General features: G+C 40.6%; 1 protein-coding gene across 2 annotated transcripts; it reads left to right on the top strand.

The window, feature by feature from the left end:
* Positions 1–355: 355 nt before the first annotated feature.
* On the top strand, positions 356–27236 carry zmp:0000001167 (protein phosphatase 1 regulatory subunit 12A). Of its 2 annotated transcripts, none has more exons than XM_053482674.1 (25): positions 356–740; positions 14669–14799; positions 15722–15840; positions 16335–16491; positions 16576–16720; positions 16799–16873; positions 17397–17485; positions 18027–18205; positions 18759–18868; positions 19279–19482; positions 20092–20186; positions 20268–20357; positions 20443–20541; positions 21673–21762; positions 21912–22002; positions 22296–22415; positions 22645–22741; positions 22831–22916; positions 23002–23058; positions 23156–23178; positions 23267–23330; positions 23428–23532; positions 23628–23678; positions 25184–25234; positions 25362–27236. In XM_053482674.1, the coding sequence occupies exons 1-25, from the start codon at positions 477–479 to the stop codon at positions 25446–25448; spliced, it is 2679 nt and encodes an 892-aa protein (XP_053338649.1). In that variant the 5' UTR covers positions 356–476; the 3' UTR covers positions 25449–27236. The 2 variants fall into 2 exon arrangements, with proteins under 2 accessions (XP_053338649.1, XP_053338640.1); XM_053482665.1 differs by having other exon boundaries at positions 18003–18205.

The following is a 27236-nucleotide window of genomic DNA, read 5'->3' as shown; positions in this document are numbered from 1 at the left end:
GTTCAATATAACAGTTGATGTCTTTAAGTTAAAATGGAGTCCAGTCTACCTGAGCCTCCAACAACAAATCCCCTGGAAAATAATCTTGACACGGTCAAAGTCATGAAGATCACACCTATTTTTTTTTCAAGATGTTTGATCTACAGTGGATATCGACTCTTGACCTGTAAACTCATTCCGTCACACGACTGGCTGATTAGATAGCTGTATAAACACATGCAGGACAGTAACAAGAGACTTGTATGTAGCTTGTGTGGTGTACTCGAGACAGCGTTTGTAGTGCGTTCACGTCTCCGGAAGGGGGAACACTCATGTCTCGAGCAGATTCAGGGCCTTTGGTGTGTGTGTGTGTGTGTGTGTGTCAGAGAGTGAGAGAGTGTGTCCCGTCCTCGGAGCCGTCCACATCTCTTCTCTCTCCCTCTCTCCCGCCCACTGAGCGCTGAATAAATTGAATTTGCCGGGAGAGACGGAGGAAGATGGCGGCCACTGACCGTTCCAGGTCCGAAGCTGCGAAGCAGCGGCGGCAGGATCAGCTGCGGCGGTGGCAGGGTTCGGAGACGGACATGACCGGCGCGGAGGCGCGCATTCGGGCTCTGAAGTCGGCCAAAGTGCGCTTCGCTCAGGGCGCAGTGTTTATGGCCGCCTGCTCGGCCGGGGACCGGGACGAGGTGGCCGAGCTGCTGAGGCAGGGAGCGGACATCAACCACGCAAACGTGGACGGGCTCACAGCGCTGCACCAGGTTAGCACCACAACTTCACACACACACACACACACTAATGCATTTCCTCCTTCACTGACACAAAGTTGCTCCTTCTCACTGCGGGACATGGCGCGAGCTGGAGGCTACTGTGTTTCCAAAAGTGTGTTTGTGTGTGTGTGTGTGTGTTTGTGTGTGGTAGCAATGAGTTTTGAGAAACAAACACTTGTTGAACGTCGCTGCGCTGTATTAGTATTGAGAGAAAAGCCACTGCAGTATGTGTAGATACAGTATGTATATGTGTGTGAGTGTTTAAAGGTTAAGCAGTGAAGTCCTGATCCACCCTCAGCGCATTCCTGCTCACACTCGAGCTTTACTCGACTTCCACACAAACCAGGCTTTCACTCCTTTTTTTTATTTTTAATTTTCCCCCTCACGAACAATAAAAAAAAAAAAAACTATTTTCGACATGTTCTAGCTAAAAAAAAAATTATATAAAACGACAAATACTTAAGTTGGGAGTTTTCTTCAGGAGAGCTGTTTCTTTTTTGGGCGTTTGACAAGAATAGCTGTGGCATAGCTTAGAAGCTAGTCTCTTCCTCTTGTCCCTGCCCTCTCAAAATTAAACAAGCTTTACCAAACCTTCTTGTGTATGATTAAATAAAAGCATTTAATGTGTATGTATAGACTGTTTATTTGCCATACAAAGCAGTCAAACTTGTAATTAAGTGAGAAGTCCACCATAAAGCATCTTATATTAGTTTCACCTTGAATACTTCTGTTGTGCTCAGAAATCCTGGTGCTGCTTTCTAGGCTGGTGTTCATTTCTTGTTATTCCTGTTAGATGTCTGCTTGAGTGCCTCCCTGACGTCACAGGGAGGACTAGCGCTGTGTTCAAGGCGAGGCTGCAAATTGTGATTCGCAAAATGCAATTAATAAAATGCATAACTTGAAATGTTAATTACTTGTTCCTTCCCCTGGTGGTGTTTATAAAGCGACATAAATTCATGCTAAATCAGTATTGACTTTAAATGAGTTGGTATACAAACTTAGCACTTGTTTAAAATGTTTAACAGTGATCATACTAAACTTTATTTTTGAGAAAGTGATCTTCAGCAGTGATCAGAGCTATCTGACGTATGACTAACTTTAGCGAGTTGTTTGTAGAGATGGACCACTTAGTTGTTTAGTGCCCCTAGTGGACATCTGAGTAATATATGTATATAAATCATTTATTAGGCGGTATGGCGAAGTGGTGTTTCGCCTGACATGCGGAAGGCTCAGGTTCGATTCCTAGCCAGTGTCCAAACCCCCCCAGCCACTGGATGCAGTTCCGGTCTCAAGCCTGGATAAAATGGGATGGTTGCGTCAGGAAGGACATCCGGCGTAAAACCTGTGCCAAGTTGTGGTGCCGACTGGATATTCCACTGTGGTGACCCCTTGCCAGGAGCAGCCAAAAGATCAACAATAACAACATGGCGAAGTGCTTAGCACTGTGACCTTACACCTCCAAGGTCAAGGGTTCGATTTCCACCTCGGGTCTGTGTGTGTTGAGTTCTCATATTCTCCCTGTGCTTTATGGGGTCACAGTCCAAAGACATGCAGATTAGGCTAATTAGAATTCCCAAATAGGGAATAGCTCCCGTTGTGTGGAGCTTATCTTGTTCATTTTGCATGTGCTTTATATATGCTATGACTGTATGACCTCATCAGCTAGCAATTCGAAACACTTACGATGTTATATCCACTGGGGGTAAAGAACTGGAAATTCTATTTCCTTGCTGCATCGAAGTGTTGGATTTAGTTTTCCGCTAGGGGTGCTAAACTTTAATGTGGAAGCAGTAGTCACTCAGCCTGTGACTGTAAAACTGTGTAGCTGTTTATGAGCTTTACCTGCTCTGAAACACTTGCATTACAACCTCGCACCCCTCACAACTGAAGTGAGAAATGACATCATTACATTTGTGACCAAGTGGGAAGTGGAATGCTTCTAAATTTCTAATAGGAGAAATCTGTTTGAATGGCTCTCCAACATGTAATTTCTACCTGGAAAATTGTGGGGGAAATTGCGGGACCATGAGGTCACTTCAAGATGGCAGCACGCATAGTGAAAAGTAAAAAACAAGAAATAACACAATGATTTAAGGTTTTTAAGCAGTGCTTGAAATGTTTATATTTTAAATTGCTAAATACAGGGTGACAATGAAGTATCCCTAAATAAATAAATAAAACACTAACCAGACAACTTTAAAATTCCAATTTGCCTCCAGCCTTCAGTAAGTATTTATTTGATTTCTGACTTTAAACAGATGAATTAGCGTCAATGCTCCAATGAGGCGGGTAGAAGGTTGGAAAATGAAAAATGTGTTTGAATGCAGCTTAGCGGGAGGACAGCAGAAGAAACTTAAGCAGGAGAAATAATGTTCAGGTCGCCTTATTGGCTCTTCTTTCATTTGGGCACCAATGAGATATTAATGAGAAATCCACCATAGAAGTCATGCAGAGCGACAATAGGGGGCTCAGAATTCCAGAAAGACTTAGCTTGGCTAGTCAGCGATCCACCAGTTGCCAAGATGTCATTGTTACTGTTGTACATCTTGTCAGCTGGAGAGTTGGACTGCTGTAAGAGCAAAACATGGTCAAAATAGTCATTATTTGCTGCATCACATACAAGAGTTTAATCATGTGGTTCATCAGTGACCTCTAACCATCCAACTCATTTTAAGATTGTTCCACTATTGCAAAGGCCAGTATTTGAATAACAGCTAACAAACGGAGGATTGTGCGGCGCTGATGTAGTGGTAATGGTGTATTGAGCTGGAACAGAGCTCTGGTTTTAGTTGCGGTGATGTCATGGCTGGACAGCATGGATAAAGCTAGCTGTACGGAACAAGTTGTCAGCATGGAGGTCTGAGCCAGTCGGGAGGACGGGGTTAGGAAAAAGTAGTGTCAGTACTGCTTAGTTTGTGGCTTTTATGAGACACGAGCACAGATTTCATTTGTGAAAAGGCCATGTGTGGTCTAGACATGAGTGGTGCAAGGAGGAGTCGGGAAAGATGGATACATCACTTGGATATCGTGGGGATATGATGCTGGCATCCCAGAGGAGTGTCAGTGCTACAACACACACTTTACTCTAAGATAGCAGAAGTCTTTGTGAATGTTTGGTTTAAGCAAGAGTGACTAAGGTGTGTGTGTGTGAGAGAGAGAGAGAGAGAGAGAGAGAGAGAGAGAAGATGGAAAGGAGAGTGATCTTCTCTCAGCTCTGCTCTGGACAAAATCAGTATCACATCCTGTCACAGAGTTTTCTACTTATTCTGGGCTCACACACACACATACACACGCACACAGCACACACTGTACTCTCTCTTCCAGAGACAGTTCCCATCCCAGGAGTCCTCCTAATCTAAACACGGCTTACGTCCACCAAGAGACTGAGATGAGCCTCTGATTACACTCGGTATACTGTAAAAGCTTCTTCAGAAAGCTGTTGTTCTGGAAACCAGTTTCACCAGAAGCATAATTAACCAGAATGTTCAAACCCTTCATATTAATTTCTCTTTCATATATTTGTTGCATGAGTAATTTCTGGGCAGTACACAAACACGAACGATTTAACCAGCAGCTTGAGAATTTATAGGTCCTGTCTTAAAGGCATACACACAATAGCCCAGCCAGACTGTAATATAACTTTATACTCTATAAATGCAATATTTATTACCTAGAAATGTAGGAAAGTTGCACTTGTAATGTTCTGAAGGAGATTAATCCTCGCTCAGACGGAACGGTAAACGGGCCAGAAACATCCTAACCGTAATATTCGCCAGACTAAAGAGCACAGCGAAAGGGAAAGAATGATTAGGTTCATGTAACGTTTCCGTAAGGGTTCATTTATTTTTTCAAAACTTTCTCAGTGTGTAATGCTCCGGAGTGCGTTCGCTAGAAGAGGAAACGCTAATTAGCCGTGCCGTCCTATGAATGAACATAGTGGGAATTCTGCCACACAGGAAGCTGGAGCAAGGCCTGCACCGGCTCTAATCTAGTTACCGTAATGAAAATCAGGAACAAATTTACTTTCCCTGTAGAGCATTCTTAAAGCATAAATCCTCACAGAACGCTGTGTACAAAGACTCCAGAGCGTGCACCAACGAGGGAGACGGCCTTTACTATTCCCGGTTGGAAGCTGTGTTCAGGTCACTTGGAAGGAGTGAACCATGGAACTGCTGAGGGTTAAAACCCTAAAGCTCAGAGCTTCTTTTAATGTCTATAGTTCTGTTCACCACCAATTATTATTCATGAAGTGGTTGTACCTGGTTATTCTCATAAATATTAAATAAAGCTCTGATTTGTAACACGTGGCTGAAGTCACTGTACAATCCTGCGCGTTATCCCTGATGATGCGCAGGCCTGCAAACCTGTTTTGCATTTTACCATCAGACTACACTTTTATCTCAGTTCCAGACAGAGATGTGTTTATCGAAAAAAGTGCATTGCATAGCCAAGAAGAAAAGTGTATACAGTACACAAACACACTCAATTGTGCTCAAAAGTTTGCATACCCTAAAAGAATTCTTAAATATTGGCATTTATTTGGAAAATGTAACTGGTTTAAATGCCTATTAAGTGGAAGTTTCCACACCTGTGACTCATTGTAATTGTAATTAGTGTCTGTGCGTAAATAGTCTGGGAGTTTCTCAGATCATGAGGTGATGCACTGACTTGCAGGAAAAGAATATAAAAAATATCTCGCCACTCGACAATGCCAGTCAGTACTGTTCATACTCTGATAAAGAGGTGGAATACGAGAGGTTCTGTTGATACTAAGCCATGATCAGGTAGACCACAAAATATTTCACCCACTGCTGTGAGAAGAATTGTTCGGGATGCAAAGAAAACAGCGGAACAGCGGACATTACACGCCAGCCTAAGAGTGGTCCCCTACATATAACAAACAACAAATACACATGACCTTAACCAATATCTTTTATTTATTTGTCATTTTACATTTGAGATCCAACCTACTAACCCCTTCCCTTTATCTACACATATGTTAGAAGTATGACATGGAGGGAAAAAACAAACAAACACACTTTTGTGTACAAAGATGGCACTGTTTGTCAGAGCACTTAATCTTCTGGGATTCTCAAAGACGAGCTCCAACGACCTGCTCATATGGCAATGCCTCCGGTGCTGCCAATGCTTTATCCATATTCACAGACAGGCAGCCAGGTGCTACGCTTTCACTCTGTTTCTCAGGTCAGATTCAACCTGACAAGCAGATGAAAAACACTGGTATAAATCTAATTAAAGGCGTTAAATGTAAATTAAATTATAGTTGAACTTTGATTTTTTTTTTTTTTAGTTTGGTGCAGAAAGTTCAAATTGGATGCAGAGGAGGGTTAATATGTTGGATCTCTCTTTTCCTCATGCTGTATTCTGTATAAACACTTTAAAATATTCATATCTGGAGGGTAAATGCATGAAAATTTGTGGTCTTACATTATTGAGTTAGTCTGTCTTTCTAGCCTCCATAGCCTGAAGAGTCGTTACATATAGTCTCGTAGCGAACACCACAACATAGTTGTTGCTCTCTCTCATAGAATTAGAAGCTTCTATCAAAGTCGGAGAACAATTAAACAATGAAAGAGTGAACCTGTGTGGTAATATGCAACATGTCACATCTTCAGAGAACTCTTCTCTCGCTCCTCTTTCACCCAGTGTATCTCTGCAATTCATGTCCGTCCCTCAGCATGTCCTTTTCATTTGTTGATCGATTAAGGATGGCATCATTATTTTTTAAAAGTCGACAAATGTCTGAAATTATACTTGGGCCCAAGTACATCTTGTTTGTTTTTATTTATTTATTTATTTATTTATTTATAATTATAACAACACTAGTCAAAAGTTAAGACACACCTTCTGATTTTGTGTTTTTGTTTTTTGTTTTGTTTAGTACTTTATTTTCTACCTTCTAGAACAATACAGAATTGTTTTTCAAAACTATGAAATAACGTATGGAATTCGGTAATTAAGTCAGTTGTTATTTTAATACACAAAGGTCAGCTGTTCTGGAATAGTTCTTGCAAGAAGTGTTTTTCTTGCATTTGCAAAACCCATTAAGCACCATGATGAAACTGATTCTCATAAAGACCATCACAAGAAAGCAAGACCAAACCTTACCTCTGCTGCAGAGGAGAAGTTTAGGGATTTTTTTTACATTAGGGCCCCGGGATCGTTTCCGGGAACACTTCACCCAAAGTCTATTTCATTTTGATAATTGAGAACACAATTGTTCCAGGCTCGGGAACTGTTCCCAAATCCACTTAAAGAGGTGGTCTTGGGCTCAGTACAGTGACATGGGTGTGGATCGAATCAGATATGGAAGACAATCAATCGTACATTAGTGTAGAAGTCATCAGTGCCATCGCTCTTCTCTGAAATCCCATTGTGCACTACTTCATAGCATGTACCAGACTCATCCCTTGACTTATACAGCCATAGCTGATGCAGCAGGAAGGCACTCGAGCGTTGTTCTCGAAATTTTCTCACAAATATCAACAATATTAGGCATAGTGCGAAAGTTAAATTTCTTTTTATTTCCTCTTTTGTGGTTAATGGCAGGTCACAAGCCAAGTAGGTGCATACTGCCACGGCTGGAGTGGGGAGAGGGCAGCAATTGTTGCCTAATGTGAAAACGCCTTACCAGCCTCATAAATCACCATTTTGTGTATCACATGGGTTTGCTTACTACTACCTGTAGTGTTACAACACAACCGAGTACTAGTGAAAAACGTTTTAAACAAAGCTTGAACGTCTCAGTCTGTGCTTTCAAATAAATGTTTTCCATTTGTGCTCAGGGGCGTTCAAGTCAAACTGGGACTTATGATGAAATTTCTAGTGAATGAAGGCATAAAATCGATTAAGATATACAGAAAACTTCTAGTACAGTACAGTGATGGGACACTGACTTGCAGCAAAACACTTGAATGGTGCAAACCTTTTAAAGAAGATCATACGTCTGTGAATTCCAGCAGGTGACTCGGAGCCCACTGGAGCCATTCCTGTGAATGTTGAAAATGGAGGGATAACTTGTCACCAACTTGCAGAAATGATGCATCTGTGTGTGGGAACTGTACACACAACTATTCACATTACAGGAACTTAACTGTGAACTATCGCCACATCCATTGCACAGTTCTGACATCGCTCCAAGCCGTTTCCACATGTTTAGGCTGTTAAAGGAGTTCTTAGGAGGCCAGCGTTTCAGACGTGAAGCATGCAGTTTGATCATTGCTCTGGCATAAGAAGTAGTAAAACGCTGGGAAAAGTGTATTAATGTATCAGGGTATTATATAGAGAAATAAATGTAGTTTTTTTTACTCTCATGACTGTTCTGTTATTGTTTAGAATAAAAAGTCCCGGAATTCCCATAGAAAACGTGATTCAGTATAATTCTCCTTCAGTAACCTCTTGTTTTCTTTTGCTTACAGTACAGTTTCATACCTCATACCTTACTGTTTACTTCCCGCCCCCTTGTTTTTGATGGACAGTGAAGATCATCTTCCTGTTCCTGATAGTGTAAATATGTGCATGACGTATTGTGAGCCAACTAATTGGTTTTTATCTCATATTTTTGTGCAAATAACGAGGAAGATTAGATTAGAGCCAAAGCTATGACCTTAACACAAGTGGAATAAATGTCTGAAGAAACAAATAAGGAAAACTGTTTTTTTGATCTGGAACAGTTGTTTGCATGGGTTTCCTGTCAGTCGGTTTATCCTCTATACTGTACATCCTGGAGATTTGTCAACATGAACAGGAATGGTGAAGGGCTAAAAAAGATGAGGGTAAAAGTTTAAACATCACAACACAACTCGCATAATATAATATTTAAAAAAAAAAAATAATGAATGAATGAATGAGACCCAAACTTGCTAAAAAATGTTATCTAATGCATTGGTAAAGCAACCTGCACCATTTATTTACTTAAATATTTCTTTCCTTTGTTACGTTTACTCTTGGAGGTCATGCTGGTGTACTTTGTAAAACAGTTCACTTTAGAGATGTTAATGATTAATCATTAATTGATTAACTGACGTTAAGAATTTAACCAATAAAAAACGTATTAAACGATGATGTTTGTTTTGGATAATAGCTAACATATCTCTTAATTTATACACCAAAAGGGGGCGCAGTCGTGGTCCAGAGTTTAAAAGGAAGAAGGTATTGTTCTGGGAAAGACCCAGTCAATTGCAAGGCTGAGCAGAGTTGCCAGATATTTATTTTTATTATTATTTGGCAACTGGGCTATCTTTCTAATTAATCTTAGTGAAAAAGGCTATTTACATGAATAACAGCATGCGGTTTAGTGCCGATATTTTTTTACCTTTTTTTTTTTTTTTTTTGGTGGTTTTTCAGCACTTCCTAGTAGTAGTATGCAAATCAACAGTAATCACCCGATACAATATTATCGTAATACCCGGGTGCCGATTCGACTTTTATCATAATTCTTGTATTTCATAAAAAAAATCCTGATTTGATGTAATATTTTCAAATTTTGTTACAATTATAAAACGTTGAGTAACAACGATGAAGCTTTATTCAACTCCTAGAACATGGGATGCTACGCTACCTGCTAATGTGTAACTAGTTTAGAGGGCACCACCTGTCTTTTTACCATCACAAATAAAAATGCGTTTAAAATTATTTTTTTTGTTTTTTTTTTTACATAATTTTTACCCATCTCTGGTACCTAGCACTTTAAACAGTGTGACCTGGCAATTCTTTGTGTATATGCAAAAAAAAATAAAAAATAATAATAATAAGTTGCATATTTTACTCAAAGGAATGACCAAAAAATGTAACGATCCAAAAAACCTGTGGTGTTTTTTACGCAGGTTAAACTTTGCGGTCTGTTACACCGCTTGTCATTATCATCATTATTATTATTATTATTATTATTATTACTATTATTATTATTATTATTATGTTTAAACTGTTAGGTTTCATCAATTTGTTCTATAAAACCAATTTGTCAAGACTATTTAAAACTACTGCTATTAACATAACCGTAATAACTGACGATAAATCGATTATTCGTTGTTAGCGTGTCCAGTCAACGGGGATAAGAATAGTGTGCGAAGTTTGCAACCCCAGTTCACCTTATATATATTTTAAATTCTTTTGCTGACCTCCTGTACTTATATTGGCATTCCTCCAAGATGACTAACAAACTCCATATACAAATGCCACATCTGGAATCAAATGCAGCACTTTTTACGAGCTTCCTCCCACATGAACTGCTGAATCAGAGCCGCGACTCGTCCAGTTACTTTTGGACGTCCAAAACTGGAAGACGGTGCATAAGGAGGGCTATAATTTGTACAGCGTGGACTGCCATACCCTTAAATTAAAGCTGATGGTCTGCTCTGTAGCGTCTGTATCGCAGTAACGTGGACGGAGCTGACAGCATAGCTCGGGTCACCGTCTGTATGCGAGTTGCGTGATGAACCTGTTTGGTTCTAATGAACGTAGGAGGAGATGAAAGCATTCTGAGTGCTATGAGGAAATGATTTTACTGGCATGCCACTGCATGAAGGTGGAAGCGCACTCAGGCTGGCAGCGGCCTGTTACCATATTTAGTCTACGCAGATGCGTAACCGTATCAGTTATTGATTAAGTTCTGCAGTTCATTGAATATTTGTTGCAAGTGCATCTTTGGCTGTTTACATGTACGTGTGTGTGAGTGTGAAAGAGAGAGAGAGAATGTGAGAGTGAGCAAGAGAGAGAATGTGACATACTTTATGTTGGTACTTTGTCCCCTGCTTTTCTTTACTATCTATTCCTCTCTGCCATGTTATTTTCTTGTTGCCTGGCAACAAAGATTAAATAGAGGAGTACACTCTCTCTTAAATTTTTCCGTCTCTTCTCTCCAGAGTCTCTCTCGTCCATTTTCTGTCTTTCTCCTTTACTCCTCCTGGTTCTACCCCCCTTTTGTTCTCTTCAGAACTCCGATACTTTTTAGACTTTTTATTTGATTATTTTGGGATGGAAAAGAATTGTGGACTCGTCCTTCAGTTTGCACTGAGGGGATGGAAAAGATTCTTCAGGCAGCACAAACGCCTGTTGTCAAAAGTAAAGGCCATTCACGCTGCGCTTCATATACACACACACACACACACACACACACACACACACACACACACACACACACACACACACACACACGATTGAAACAAGTACACTGAGTGACCTGCCCATGCCCTTGTTCAGATATTTCCACCTCTACAAAGAATACACTGTGCATTCTGACTGGATGATACAATCATGTCATGGACATCGGGGGAAAATATTTATCAGGGTTTATACCAGGGTGCAACTCTGGCAATTGATGGTTTATATTTTTTACTTTAAATGATTAAAAACTAGTGAAGCTTCATGTCCCTTAGTCCTCTGTCTTACCTTTTTTTTTTCCTTCCTTTTTCTCTGACTCACCAGTGCTCCTGTAAATATTACTGTTAAAGCACTACTGTTTTATGAAAGATGTCTAGTTTAGCATAACAATGTGTGTGTGTATAAGAAATCCTCTGACTGGATCTTAACACATGGTACGCAAGAAAGAGGAAACCAAGAAGCCTTGTTTTGACTTAATCGTCTGTGTACGTTGAGGAGCAATCAAAACCGTACAGGCGTTTTAAAGCCCCAAACAGGAAGCGAGGAAACAGCAGAGCATCCGCTCCAGCTCCGGGTCTGTTTAACTTCCTCGAATGTACACTCTTTTACTGTTTTAGCCCTCGTCGTCTTTGTAGTCATGTTTTCCTTCTTCGAAAGCCTCAGTCGATCTGAGGGGACTTTTCTTTTTTTGTCATAAATATAGGATGGCTAGTTAAATACTTTTTCTCGATCTGGGGGGGTGCATTCAGCGTTCCAGCTCATCCCGAAGATGTTCGCTGGTGTCTTTTGTTGATCTTGCTTTGTCCACAGGGGCACTGTCGTGCTGGAACGGTTTGCTCCACTTACTATCAGCAGTCAAAGCTATTCTATACAAATGTGTGCTTCCAGCTTTGTGGCAACAGTTTGGAGAAGAGCCAAATAGAGGTGTTATTGGCACATTGTCCGCATACATTTGGGCCACAAAGCATTCATTAACTAGCCTGAAGTTTTATGAGAAGTACCTCTAGATTCCGGGTCCTACAGCACACTGTCTGGACAAAGAAAATGCAAATCATTGTGTTTATATCAGCTAGTGTTATGCAAATATTTTGAGAAGGTTGCGGTGCAACAAGATGAAATAATCAAAGAAGCATAAGCCAGTCACCAGCATAGTCACAGAGAGGTATGGAGCGCATGCACAAAGGTGACAATTAGGGAATTCTAGTCCATATAGAGAGAGGGAGAGAGATAGATAGATAGATAGATAGATAGATAGATAGATAGATAGATACAAAACATGAAATGAAAGGGTCACTTTCATCGTGCGATTGTGTTCAAATGTTGTAAACAAATTCAAGATTTTACATAAAAACATGCATTATTAAAACTATATCTTGGTATTAAACATTAGGGAAGTGTCTTGGTGATGAAGTGGTTAGCACTGTGGCCTCGCACCTCCAGGATGGAGGGTTGATTCCTGCTTACTCGGTTGGTTGATTCTCCCCGTGCTTGGTGGATTTCCTCTGAGTACTCCGGCCTCCATCCACAGTCCCAAAGACAGATGTATGAGTGTGTGGTGTGTGCATGTTAGCCCTGCATGTTTTGTCCTGTAATAGATTGGCACCCTGTGCTGGGTGTAACCTGCCTTGTGCCCCGAATGTACCTGGGATAGCCTCCAGAACGAATGAGCAGTATCGAAGAATGAATAACAACAGTAGGGAGAACCCGTGCCATTTCCTCACGCCACAGATTCCATGAGGCGTCAGAAACGTGCAATTTGAGATTCTGGTCCATGTCGACATGATCCATCACATTGTTGCAGCAGATTTGTCAGCACGTTCATACAGCAAATTGTCCTGTTTCACTACATGCAAAGTTTTTTTTCTTTTAACATTCGTCATCTTTTCTGACAAATCATAGAAAATGGGCAGCCAACCAGTGACTCTTCTTCCGCCAGAGACCCAGTGGAGTTAAATAAACACAGATACTGTAGGAGAGAGATTTGTTCTTGTGCAGTTTACCGATCAGAAATGAAAGCAAAAATTACTCGTCTAGTCCAACAATTTTTTCTTTATTCCAATTAAGTGGCTAGAAAACGCATCTGCTCTTATAATCATTCAATCTTTTTGGGGGACCTTGTACCTTATAAACATGGCATCACCTATTATAAAATGGGTCAGTTATGGGCATTAAGGACTGCACATGGTCAGCAAGATTACTCTGTAGCATTTAAATGATATTTGATTGACGCCAAGGGGTTCCCAACTGCCTTGCATGTTCTGCTCATGGTGGTCATGTGATGGGTTGGGAAATGTTTTCTTGTCACCTGGTTTCCTACCAGGAAGGATATAGAAACATACAGTATAATATCAGTCTTTACATGCGCTGTGAACAGACGAGCATCTAGGCATGCTCAGAACCTTGAACCATGAGGTGACTGGGCCACAACTGCATTATTGCTAGACTTATTATTATTATTATTATTATTATTAGTAGTAGTAGTATAAATCAATGTTATGCTGCATTTTAATGCTTATAAGATACTTTCCTAGTTTTAATATTCCAAAACCTGTAAGAAATGTAGGTGTTTGAGATAAATTCGACAATTAAAGTTAGTGCAAGTAAATTTAATTAATGTCATTAAATGTAATTAAATCAGATGTCTACCGCTGCTCTGGTCTTGAACAGCTAACATTAGTTTAATTGTCATTAAGAATTTCAACAATTAAAAAATATGTTGACTGATGCTGTTTGTTTTGCATAGTATTTCTCATGTGCCAATTAACATCTACACCACAAGAGGGCGTTTGTAGTTCAGGTGATGTGTTGTATTGGACCTTTTTTTTTTTTTTTACAACTAAGACAAGCAGTGTTTTTCGACAGCCTTCTGTTTGTCTAAATTATTTGTGCTTGGCTAATTTGTCTCATAACTGATTTGTTATGATTATGATTCTAGAATGTTATAAATAAAACTTTAACTGCAAAAAATATAATTAATTATTAATAAAGTATTTATTATTGATTGTTACCATGTTAAATTGCCGGTTAAGAAAATGTGCAAGCCTTAGCGCTTTTGAATAGCTCGGCTTTCCGACCTGTGTGAAGCACTGAACCAGTCTTAACTGCTGCGTATCTGTCAGGAGAACATTCCATGTTGCAGAAGGGGCCTCCACTAATAACCGTGGGTCAAATATTGTGTAGCCTCCCCCACTGTCTGCTAAATGAATTCTCTGTGCTGTTGCTCTTGGCCTTCTTGTTTCTTCTTATGCAGCAGCGAAACTAACATGGCATAACTAAAATAACTTGCAGCTAATGTCATACTTGTACACCTTTTTAAATACTCACATGCACACCTTTTCATCACAAATGGCCCATCAACATCGTCATGGTAACACAAAGAGCCTGTGTACCCTGTGTAAAAACAAAACAAAAATAAAACACCCCAAATAGTTTCCCCGAAATTCATGAGCACATTTGAGTCTAACAGAAACATGGACAAACAAACAGCAATAACACGTAGAAAAATAAACATAAGTACTTAAAAAAAATTTTTTTTTAGCTATGTTACATTGACGTGTATTCTTTAATCTGAGTGAAATCATTTCGATTAGAAATTCCTAACATTCCTTATCCCAGTTTTCCTGATAAATCCCATCTAAAATAAATAAAGATAAAAGTGATATACAAATACAATTTTAAATTATACCATCATGTCATATGAATTTGATTGTGTGTGTGTGTGTGTGTGTGTGTGTATGTGTCCAAATATATATGATGATGATGTATCAAAAATGACGTACGCATTTTTATTCCTGCAGGCTTGCATCGATGAAAACGCAGAGATGGTGCAGTTTCTTGTAGAAAGCGGGAGTGAAGTGAACCGAGGGGACAACGAGGGCTGGACCCCCCTCCATGCAGCTGCTTCCTGTGGCTTCATCCAGATCACCAAGTCAGTTTCTATCTGTGTGTGTGTGAAGTGTGTGTATATGTGACAAATATTAAGGCCTGTTTATACTTTGTATTGATGTTTATTTGTGTTCTGACGCAGAAGGCTTTATGGGTAGTGTTGAGTATACATTTGGGGGGCGGGGGGGACAATCTGAATCCCTGACCCCTTTCAAACCGCTTGTGATGAGTAGTTTTAGATTTCCGTAGTAAGTAACTTGTATTTAATAAAGGGATGTTAAAATAAATGTGTTTGTCGATGCATACAGGTCATATTCATCTACCCCGTTGCAGTGATTATTTTAGACAAATAACTGTTCTCTTGCTTGGCTGGCTGGCTATCTAAAGGTGGCACAGCACCTCTTTTAAAACACAGCCAACACTTTGAATTGGCTCTCGGTGGTATCAGGCAAGAAAAAATATATTGTTAAGATTTTGGTAAAATAAGTGCCTTGCTTAACTGTCAACTGCAAAAAAACAGACTGTATAAATCACAGCTGTGTTCAATAGTGAAAATAAGAGCATTTCCACATGAGAACTTGCAGGATTGGGACTAAACAGCCGTTTGGCCATAAACACTTGTTAGTGAGACTAAGTAAAAGTATAATAATATTATATTATTATATTAGTCTTCTATTATAATATAAGACTAATAAGTAAGACACACTTTAAATTTGCTAGGGAGATTGGATGCACCCATCATGCATAGTGTAAACCCCTGCAGGCGGTGTTATAATCTGGGGTTGCTTCACATAGTCCGGTCTAGTCTTAGCAGCATTATGTGGCAATAAAATGAAGTCAGCTGACGACCTGAATGACCAGAGTATCAAATCTATGGAGGTTTTTATACCCTGATGGAACAGACATTCAAACATGTGCTTCTAAAAAAAAATAATAATAATAATTCAAAACTGTGTGTGTTGCAGATACCTTATCGAGCACGGCGCACAGGTCGGAGCTGTGAACAGCGAAGGCGAACTTCCATTGGATGTGGCCACAGATGATGCCATGGAAAGGCTGCTGAAGGCAGAGATCAAAAAACAGGGTGAGGCGGGTGCAAAGGGAGGATAAAAGCAGTACGAACTGAATGGGAGACGCTTTACCATGAACAGATGTGCAAAAAAGAGGAAAACAATAATGAAAAAACTGATCTCCGTTACATCTCTGGAAGATACAGACACACTCTATGCAATATGGCTTCAACTGTAGAGCTTTATAGTTATAACAGTCATTATAACACTTTATGTTCCAAAAAATATCCCCTCTTTAGGACATCATTGTTTGTGAATTACCTCCAAGACTTCTTCACTTATCAGTCAGATATATATATAAATATTGTCTCTGTTATGACCTCGGGCCTACTGTTTTGTGATGTTTACTGGACGCTTGTCAGGCTTCAAAAGAATACCAGTATTAATAATAAACAAATCCTAAAACTTTAGTGGGAAAACATTCTTGAATAGTGTTCCTGAAAAGGTAAAGTACATGTAGATAAAAACTCTATTATAAACAGTGTAAACCAAACCCTATGTGCGTCAGGTGTGGACGTGGAGCAGGCAAGGAGAGAGGAGGAGAGAGTGATGATGCAAGACGTCATGGCTGTTTTAGCAGGAAGTGGTTCCCTGGTGCCTCATCCAAACACTAAGGCCACGCCGCTGCACGTAGCCGCAGCTAAAGGCTACATCGAAGTGCTCAAGTGAGTGTTTGCTGTGCCACGGATCACCGAGCACTTTTAGTTTTTCTGCCTACAGGAAAACAATGTGTGTGTGTGCGCGCGCAGGGTGTTACTGAAGTGTAAGCTGGACGTGGACAGTCGGGACTGTGATGGCTGGACGGCTCTGCATGCTGCTGCTCACTGGGGGCAGGAGGAGGCGTGCAGTCTCCTCGCGGATCACATGTGTGACATGAATGCTGTCAATAATGTGGTAAACACATCAGAAATCATTTTTGTCTTTCCTTTACTCTGCCGTAAGTTTCTGTCTGATGTAAGTCGTTTTTTTAAGGGTCAAACTGCTATTGACGTCGCCGATGAGAATCTGGTGGAAAAGTTGGAGGAGCTGCAAAAGAAGCAAAATGCCGTAAGTGTGTTTGTGTGTCCGTGTTTGTGCAGTGTGGTATGTTCCACATGGGAAGTGCTATCTTATCACCTCGCTCTCTGGTTTATGTTCAAAGACCACTTTCACTCTTTCAAGAAAAGGTTATCTGGGCTGGAACACACTCTGAAAGCCAGCAGTTTGTTATAACAGGCACATGCGTGCACACTTGCGCTTTCTTTCTCTCTCTCTCTCTCTCTCTCTCTCTCTCTCTCTTTCTCAGACACACACATACACAGAGCATAGAGAGTTATTGTAGGGCAGCACTCCTCAAATAAGGAACCATATAAGGACGTCACACAATAGAGTGTCAGACTCTGTTTATTATATTACCTTTTGCTATACTCTGGCACTTATTTGTGTAAAAAAGGCTTACCGTATGGCTGCTGCATGTTTGGTTTTATTAATTATTTTGACAGATTATCAGGGGTTTTACACAGGGATGAGGTGGAGGGATTTTAACAGGTTTGATTGCTGCGTTAACCTGGTGTCATGTGTTAATCTTCAGATGCGTACAGCGAAACAGAAGATGAAGATCCCACTATCGGTTATCGAAACCAGTCCACCCATCTCGATGGCACCCGTCCGTCCTCGCAGGTAAACGCACACATGCACATGTGGAGTGTGACTCAGATGCGGTCTTGCATGTTATTTCACCCACCAGCTCTGGCCTCACAAAAACAGGACGCAATATTTGAATTGCATGTGTAAACATAAACACCAACACGAAGATGAGTATAATGGTGGGCCTCAGGGATATCGAATGAAATTTGGACTGAGCCGGAGAATAGCGTCCTAGCAATAGAAGTCTCATTTGTGTTTAAAAGTACAGATTAATAATTTCAGTATTGTTTTAATTTTATGTGAGAATGTTGATGAAACACACATTCTTAAAGGTATTGGATCCCCCATTCTGAAATGTATATATACTTTTTAAGAATATTGACCATTTTTCTGGTTAACGCACCAAATCAGAACTCGGGGTGCCAATACCTTTCACACCGCAGCCAAACTGCCTGCACACTCATTCGCTTCACCTGTTCTGTTGCTCGCACCGATTGGCTGGTTTGCATGTCACTCGTGCCTGGCTGGCTGCGTTGGGCCGCCCCTGCAGGACGTCCATCTCTCGTATGAGCAGCAAGGAGAAGATCACATTGCACGAGAGAGAGAAGCACCCTCCACCCACCCTCCAGACTCCACCCACGGAGGAAGAGGAGGAGGAGTCAAACACCCAGAGCCGTTCAGGTGCCCCGTCCAAAGCATCCAGCAGCTCCAGCTCGGAGGAGGAGAGCGAGTCGGAGAGCGACGCTGAATCAGGTGAGCCCTGCGAGCACCGCATTTTATGGAAACAGTCTCTGACTTGGGCATCATCATTGTGTGTATGGTCATCGCCGTTTAGAGCCCTCAGTACTGCCTGCCCCCTCCCCCCCAGCGTCTCACCTGCCTTTTCTCACCCTGCCCTCGGAGTTTCACCTGCCTGTCCTCTTCCCCTCGGCGTCCCACCCGTCTATCTTTTCTCCGCACTTTGAAGTCTCACCCGTGTGTCTTCTTCCCCTCGGCGTCTTACCCACCTGTCCTCTTTCATATTCCGGCGTCTCACCTGCTCGTTCTATTTCCTCCTCCGGCGTCTCAACCGTGTGTCCAACCCCAACCTTTCTCTCGTACCTTTCAGAAAATATTTTTATTTTCTAGTGCAACATAATACCTCACTTGAGCAATTAGAAAAGGAAACAATTGTATATTTCACTTGTACTGTTAAAATGGTCATGTGTCAGAGCACAGGGTTGGTGTTTTTCATGTTGATGATGATGTTAATGATGATGATTGTGATTATGTTCGAGATTCAATTGTGAAGCATTTTCTTTTTCAGAAAAGGCAAAAACCAGGGAGTTGATCAACAACTTAAACAACAAGCGCAACAATGCTACTTCTTTAACGACCACGACAACAACAAGCAGCACAACAAACCAAAATAAAAAGGTGCTTTACAAAAGCCTTGTACTGTAAACCCATACAAACAGCACCGCATGATCTGAAATGCACTTACGCATGAGATCATTCTGTCAGGACATGGTGGCTTGAATGTTATTTATCCCTTTAAATAATCTAGCTTTGATTATTTTTAGTATAGTATAAGTCACATGTATTAGTGGGACTTTTAAGACAGATAAGGAAATAAGAATATGTTCAGTTTTGATTTTGCACTGTTATATTACAAGCTATCCTGATGACTTGGTATCCACCCACAAGCGTGCTTTTCATTACTTATTATTAATTACACGTATTTTTAAAGGTTATACCATTTAGATTTTCAAGTTTTGCTCTCAGTGGTAGAGTAGTACTTTTTATTGTATGTTAAGGGAATTTTGTGCGTGTATGTGTGTGTTTAGCCGGAGCCGACACGGCCTGCAGTGAGCGAAGCCCCGGGTTCATGGAGGACGTCTCTGCGCAAAGCTGGCAGCTCAGTAACTCTGGGACCCTCAGGCGTGTCTGATACGGCCACTGAAAACCCACGGGGCACAGAAAGCACCTCAAGCGCCGGGATGTCCCGCTCGGCTTCCAGTCCGAGACTCACCTCAGACATTGACACAAAGGTAACACCGCACGCGCGCACACTTTCATGCATACTTCTCTTTATTTTTTGGTGTTTTATCAAGCACCCCCTGCTGGTAGCTACGTTAACCGTACTTTGTCTGGCTATTCTGGCTAAGAGTGCTAGTAGGCGTTTTCTTGTGTGCCACACAATTTTTTTTATTTCTGTACTCAAAACATTTTAACGTGGTTAATGTCTGTCAGTAGGGTTCCAGCTAAAATAGACATGTTTGCTGTTGTTGTACAAACCTTCGCAGCTGTCATTTCACTTCTTTACCATACTGCTGATGTTTTTGAGCTTGAACATGTTCAGGCAGTGAAACAGGAAAGAAAGATCAAGTTACAAATTTTGTATGCATTTTTACCCTTTGGTGGTGGTTTGACCGGTTCATTCTGAGAATAAGCATCAGAATTACTATTCATTTGTTGTTGTTGTTTTTTTTTTTACATAAGCACATGTACGAGTGAATATCCTTTTACTTTTTTTAATTTGTGGTGCTTCGATAAAAAGGTGAGTGTTCACACTTTGTTGGTAGACAGCCAGCGACTCAGCTACTTCATCCAGAGAGAATTCATTCCCGCACCAACATAAACACGTGTTCTCTGTGCAGGAGCCCAGGTTAGCCCGAGTGCAACCGACTCCGTCCAGGCGCCTGTTCAGCGTCGGCGACAGCAGCACCAGTACCGTCTCCGACAACCCCAGCAGGTCTGTACGCCGGAGACACAGCAAATACATCATGGTTTTATTTTTAACTGGTACAAGACGTGTTCTTTGATTTGTGCGCAGCTGGTTGAGCAGGAGCTCCTCTTACACACGGAGGCTGAACAGCCAGTCAGGCAGTGAGCCGGCACAACAGAACCCTTCTTTACCTCGCAGGTTAGTAACACACACACACACACACACACACACCATGAGCACATGTATGATCTGCTTATAACTCTGTGTATAACTCTGACTTTAGCTCATCTTATGGAAGGAAACTCGATGACTCTTCAGTGACCTCCGTCACCACACAGGGAACATCTGGACTCAGCCGCCTCAACAATATAGTGGCTCAGAGGTGTGTTCGAGCGTGTATGTGTACACTAGCAATATTTGGGTATAAATGCAACAGCAGTTTGTCAGTTTGGGGAAATATTTTATTATTGTAGGTCGAAAGTTATCCGCACTACTGTAGAATTTATTTTAATTAGCGGTTGGAAAAGACAAATACATATATATATATATATATATATATATATATATATATATATATATTACGTATTCTCCTTGATTTTCAACACTTTGTCCATCTTCCAACAAGTTTTCATATTCCTGCATTAAAGAATGTTTTAGACTGAGCTGCATGCGGCTATGCACCGCTGTCTTCACCTCTTCACCAGAGGTGAATATTTCTCCTCGTAGGGCTGCTTTCAATGGACCAAACAGGTGAAAGGATGGAGAAAGATCAGTACTATAGGGAGGATGCTATATCATCTCAAACCTAAGTTTTGTGTGGTAATGCATTGACATGCAAGATCACAACGTCCTTGGATAGCAGTCCTCTGTGTTTAATCTGAAGTTTAGGCTGCAGCTCTTCAATAAGCATCTCTCTGTAACAAGCATTGCTGATTGATAAACTTTTTTTTCCATCATGTTCCAATACTGGCCCTTGAGAATCTCTGAAAACTGTGTAAGCATTAATTTTCCAGATGATGGTTAATATTTGAACTTTTTCTTGGTCGGCGATTGAGGATGTTCCGTACTCACTCTGCTGTTTACCCACAAGCTTGTATGTCTCATTACCAGTAATGATGATTAATGAAATTTTGAACATGTTTACACCAGCACAGCAGCGACTGGGGAGACAGTAGCCTTCAACAGAAAGCGCTGATGAGACAGACGTTTTACTGTAATATAACTGGAGTGCGGATAATTTCTGACTCACCCCATACATTTGTTTTTTGCAGAATGGCAAACTTGAAACCCTGTTTGTTGTTTGTTTTTCTTTTTTTCTTAATAACTGGCCAGCTTTAATTTCAAAAAAGTAGTTTTTTTATTGGAAGGGGTCGGGGGCACTGCTAAGGGTTTCTACTGAATGCCTACATGTACAGGAAATGTTTCTATGTAGTCACTTGAACACCATAGAGTTACTGTGGAATAAACTGTACAGTGTTTATTTCACTAACAGCACGTTCTTGACGTCATACAGGTTAGCTCAGGAAGAGTCCGAAAAGAAGGACCCGGTCTCCACGACAACAACTACAACAACAGGCGAGCAGGAGAACAAGCAGAGGCGGAGGTCAGCAGAATAGAGCTGGAGTTCCTAATCTGTCTAAGGAATACATTTTTGTCTGCATTTTCAACCTCATTTAACAGAACTGTAAACACACTTTCTGTGTACGCCGTCTTATTAAGGCCTTTTGTTTGTGTGTGTTTGCGTGGGTGCAGATCATATCTGACCCCAGTACGTGACGAAGAGGCCGAGGCTCAGAGGAAAGCTCGTTCCAGACATGCACGTCAGTCCAGGCGCTCTACTCAGGTTCGTTGCTGTTAAACTGGTGACCTATGACCTAACCCCTCTCTCTCTCCCTATATATATATATATATATATATATATATGCACACACACACACACAGTGTGTGTATGTGTGTGTCTGCATATAAATTCACACACACACACAGACCATCTAAAGGGGAAAGGCTTCAACAGATTTTTTTTTTTTTTCACTGATCACACTCAAGCACTCAAGTGTGAAGTTGATAAATAGACAGAAAGATAGAAGGTAAGTGTTAATATTTGCATGTGTGATGATGATTATGTTTTGTCTCCAGGGTGTTACACTTACCGACCTCCAGGAAGCAGAGAAGACAATAAAGACGGAAAGCAAGGGAAAAGAAAAGACTAAGGAGGAAGAGGAAAAAGAGGCGAAGCAGAAGAAGGCAGAGGAAGGGGTGAGAGGTTGAGATTGTTGACCTGAGATCTAAGATAGCTCAGGGCATGTTGGGCCTAAATGCATGACAATGATGCCAGATCCAGATTCTTATTTGTTTGTTTGTTTTTTACTATGCCTCATGATATTTTCAGTACGTTTTGTATTGGTAAATTTTCTTCTAATATCTCTTGTATATGTGTGTGTACACGTGTGCATTTTTCGGTGTATATTTGTGTTTCTTTATATAGGAGGTGAGTTGGAGATCTCGTATTGCAAACCTGCAGAAGTCAGACCTGCTGGGACTCACTCACCCTCCCGGGGCGCCTCGTCCTGCCGACAGGAAAGGTGACCTTTACCGCCTACTGACTCTTGCGCCTCTGAGTAATCCAGATTTACATTTACCTTCTTTTACATTGTGTGTGTGTGTGATATAGATGCAGAGGACACTTTGGCCGATATTGAGGAACGAGCAAGGGAGAGGAGGAGAGCGAGAGCTCGGAGGAGAGAAAGATTAGGAGAGGTGAGAGAGAGAGAGAGTTTTGTGTTGATGTTTTAAATGAATGAGTGCCGTGATGGAGGTGTGACAGTTTGACCTCTTTGCGTAGAGCGAAGATAACGAGGCGGGCGCAGAGGAGGAGAGCAGCGGTGGGCCGGACCCACAGGTTTGAGTGATAGGATCTCTAAATCACTGTTTAACTTTTCTTCTTCACTGTTGATATGTGTATGTCACACGCTGATCTCTTTCTCTCACTCTTCCAGACAAACAGATATTTAAGCAGCAGGTATGCCTTTGACATTTAACCTTTTGATATATTTGCATGAACAACGGTCAGTCTGACATTTATATACTTTTTGGTCTGACTCTCTCAGGTCTCATTTAGCTCTCAATGACTGTCTCGTGGCAGGAGGACAAGACGTTAAAGATTATAAAAGGGTATAGCTTTGTTTTTTTTCTTCAGGGAAATTAAGCCTTTTATTTTATTGGATTTATGAATAACTCTTTGGTGTCTTTTTGTTTGTGTGTGTGTTAGTTGTTTGAGAAGTTGTCCAGGGAGAACACTCACCTGCAGTCTCAACTCCAGGACACACTTAGGACTGTATCTCTGACTAGGATGGAGCTGGAGAAAGCGACTCAGGTAAACAAGCGCTTGGATACACTGCACATTTCTAATCCTCATGTTGTATCCATGTCTCAGGAATTTGTAAGATTAAGTGTGTTTGTGTTGTACAGAGGCAGGAGAGGTTCAGTGACTGCTCCGCTCTTTTGGAGTTGGAGAAAAAGGTGCGTATTTGTTTATTCTGCTCTCTGATCAAGTCAGTCGTGTTATCATTGCTCCGTATGTACATTGGAACAAAATGTTGGTTTTGTTTTGAAACCCTGGTGCCACGGATAATTTAGCACAAAATTACATGACATAGATTAAGGGTAATAGTACTTGAGTCCAGTCTCTTTTTTTTTCTTTTTTTTTTTCTTTTTTGTTTCCCCTCATATTTAGTTCCCAGAACCAACTATCACATGCTTTGTGCGAGTGTCATAAGCCATCCGACTATACTTTTTTAAGATGTTGCTCATGCAGTTTCAGGGTGGTACATGATGCACATGATGCCCATTATGAGCTCATTCTGTTTTAATTAGTAGTTGAGAGAAAGTATTCAACCTATTCCTGACAGTCGTGTTCTCTTGGACTACCGGCTCCAGATCACTGCAGCATCACTGTGATGTTCTAATGATAGGACCAAGGCTTATCTGTTTCTGTATAGACTTTGACATTTTTATTTGGTTGTGTTCAGCCGTCTTTAGCAGTATGATGTGCAATATAGTGACACATTAAGTTTATCTGGACTATCCATGTGCCATCAAGGAAGAAGAACTCTGTAGATGTGATAACCAGGTCATTCAGTACATACAGGTCATCAGCTAACTTCATATAATGATCACGTAATGTTGCTGAGCCTAGACCTGAGCAACTGAAGCAACCCATTTTTTATTTTTTATTTTTTTATGTCCACACATCTGTGATTTCTCATTTCATTGTGTGTGTGTGTGTGTATGGAAATGCTTATTGTCATTATTAATTATAGCTCTGATTTCTACTGTCTCTTTTTTGAATTTATTATTATAATTAATATTATTTTTTATTGTTTGAAATATTTCCAACCAAAATTCCCAGTGTGTTCCAGGTGTTAATATGGTGTTAAGAAGTTCTTAAATCAATCCCAGTAATTTCAGCAGCTTCCTTATTTTTCATTGCGAAGAGGCCAGATAGTGCTTTCCTGGAAGCGTTTTACATTCTTGACGACAGTCATGGTAAACTATACATTAAAAACGCAGGACGATGAATCAATAGATATGCTAACTAAACACAGCAGAGTCGTTTAATAGTTTAAAAAACATACATATAGTGTTTGAAATTTTTAATACCTTGTTTTAAGAGCCGAAATTAATTTAACCATCTGGCAGTGAGTCATGAGCGTGAAAGATTCTGGTAACAGCTTTATGATCACATGGTCCGGGCATAGTCATTAGTCTGAATTTGTTTTCAAACCAGACTTGTGTGCTTTTTTTCTATTACTGATGTTGCAGTGAAAATACTGTAACAAATACTGTAGCAGCCATGTGATCAGAGCTAGTCTTTTCTTCTTTCTTTTTTTTTAATCTCTCATCACCTTTGCAGTTTGGTAAAGAGATAATGCACCTGGTAAAGAGATAATCTTTGGTAAATCAGTTCCTATGATCGAGTTTTAATGAATGATCTCTCATTTAAAAATTTTTCCCGTCTCTCTCAGGAGAAAGTGATGTTGGAAAGACGTGCGGCAGAGTTAGAGGAAGAGCTGAAAGTAGGAATATTATAATAATATAGTATAACTTTTATTATTATTATTATTATTATTCTTATTACTTTACCTCCTGCAGTCACTTTCCACATGAGATCCAACATCTGTGTGTGTGTATTTTTGTTTTTAGGTGTTGGGGGACCTTAAAGCGGATAACCAGAGGCTGAAGGACGAAAACGGAGCGCTCATCCGAGTGATCAGCAAGCTCTCGAAATAGACAATAAGAGAGAGAGAGAGCAAGTGAACGAAGGAACGAGAGGGAGAACAGAAAACATACAGAGGCTCAGAGAGAGACAATCCACCCCTCCCCCTACCACCCCATCCTCACATCCTGTGCCAAAGAATTAGTCGTGTGTGAGAAAGAGAACGAAAAGATGATAGAGCACGTCACTTTTTTGTTTTGTTTTGAAATGTGCACCGTTTAAGCAAACTGCATTTTGACCTGATCCCTACCTGTCTGAGTATGTGTGTGTGTATGTATGTGTGTGTGTGTGTGTGTGCATGCATGAACTGTAAGCTGCCCCTCGGCACATGCATGATCATTATGAACTCTGTTTGCCCCATGTTCCGGAGACGAGTTGGAAATGTTGTATGCACACACTTGGCGCACACGCACAGACACACACAGAAGGCGTACACAGCATTCGCACGAGTGCCACAGACATTCCACACCTCTCAGGCTCCTTCAGGTCTGCAGTAGTTTTGCACTTTGCATACACTTCACAAACACACATGCCGATTTAGTGTCTTCTTATACGAGTTGCCAATTCTATGACCACTTTGTTACCCAACATGGCTGAAAGTACAGCCACACAGCACTACGGTCAATAACGAGACCAGTACACTTCACACACCCACACACACACATGTGCACACAGACAACGACAGTGGTGTAAGCCCACTTTCCTGTTGTGCACAAAGCCTGTCATGCTATGCATTGTGTATTTTCCTACACGTTGTTATAAAGGTGAAGAAATAGAATATTGTTTTTCATGTGTTTTTCGTTTGCATCAGTTCCTCACACCTGTCGTGCGGCGATGAGGATGGTAACTTTGTTTATTATATAAATGGACAAATATTACTCCCTTAAAATAATAATGCCGAAAGTAACATGATAACCATGTGTTTTTAATATATATAAAATGATTTTCCAGCACTTAATAAAAGGTTGTGTGTATTTCTAGCTTAGTGTGAAGTATTTTAAGATGTGATTCTTCATTTTGTCTTTCTGTTTTTCCTCTCAATAGTTCTTAAATTCCTGTGTTTGGTTGTTTAGGAGTGGTGACAGGATGGTCTTACAGTACGTCTTAAGAATGAAATATTGAACAATAAGTTTAGCTTTTTATCCGTGGAAATATTGCATACTACAAATCAAAGCCTTCACTGATTGCTCTTATTTTCGTTCCAAGTGCAATAGGCATTTTTTTCTTAGTGATACAATTGACCTGGAAATTATAGCGAACATATTTAAAATCTTTGATGCAATAGCATAAAGACACAGAGTAAAAGGCCTTTTAGAAAGCTTTGGTCTGAGCCGGACTGATTGTGTTTAGTATAAACACTTTAATGCTGACCATTAATACAAAATCTTTAAAAAAAATTAAACAAATAAACATATTTAGATTCCTCGAACTTCCTCAATGTGATGCAGGCCACACCTGATTGGACAGATTTAAGCTCTGCAAGTCATAGATGCGCAAACAATAACTTTTCTAGAATTACAAGCAACCAGTCTTGTGATTCTAAGCTGTACTTTGCAACTTCCAAGGCTAGAATTGGTCAAATCCAATGCTCCCTGGCTCGTGTTAAAGTTAAGACCTACTAGAGACCCATACCTGCTCACGTGAAGAGCTAGTAAGAAGTATATCAGTATGTACTTGTATAACCGCACACTTCATCAATTAAGACTGATGTGTGCTGCTAATATGCTGCTTTTAATGCTGAAAATGGAAGAAACCATTATGTGTGTTGTTAATTTCACACCAATATAGAGATAAAGGCCTAA

Source organism: Clarias gariepinus, chromosome 2 (assembly GCF_024256425.1).
Source record: "Clarias gariepinus isolate MV-2021 ecotype Netherlands chromosome 2, CGAR_prim_01v2, whole genome shotgun sequence".
NCBI classification, from domain to species: domain Eukaryota; kingdom Metazoa; phylum Chordata; class Actinopteri; order Siluriformes; family Clariidae; genus Clarias; species Clarias gariepinus.
This window is presented reverse-complemented; position numbering and strand designations above follow the sequence as displayed.

Bases quoted from the DNA above. Each gene is read 5' to 3' on its own strand.
- zmp:0000001167 (XM_053482665.1), top strand. From the start codon at position 477: ATGGCGGCCACTGACCGTTCCAGGTCCGAAGCTGCGAAGCAGCGGCGG. The intron at 19,483-20,091 runs GTAACACCGCAC...TTCTCTGTGCAG, and splicing joins CCTCAGACATTGACACAAAG to GAGCCCAGGTTAGCCCGAGT. The intron at 20,358-20,442 runs GTTAGTAACACA...CTCTGACTTTAG, and splicing joins AACCCTTCTTTACCTCGCAG to CTCATCTTATGGAAGGAAAC.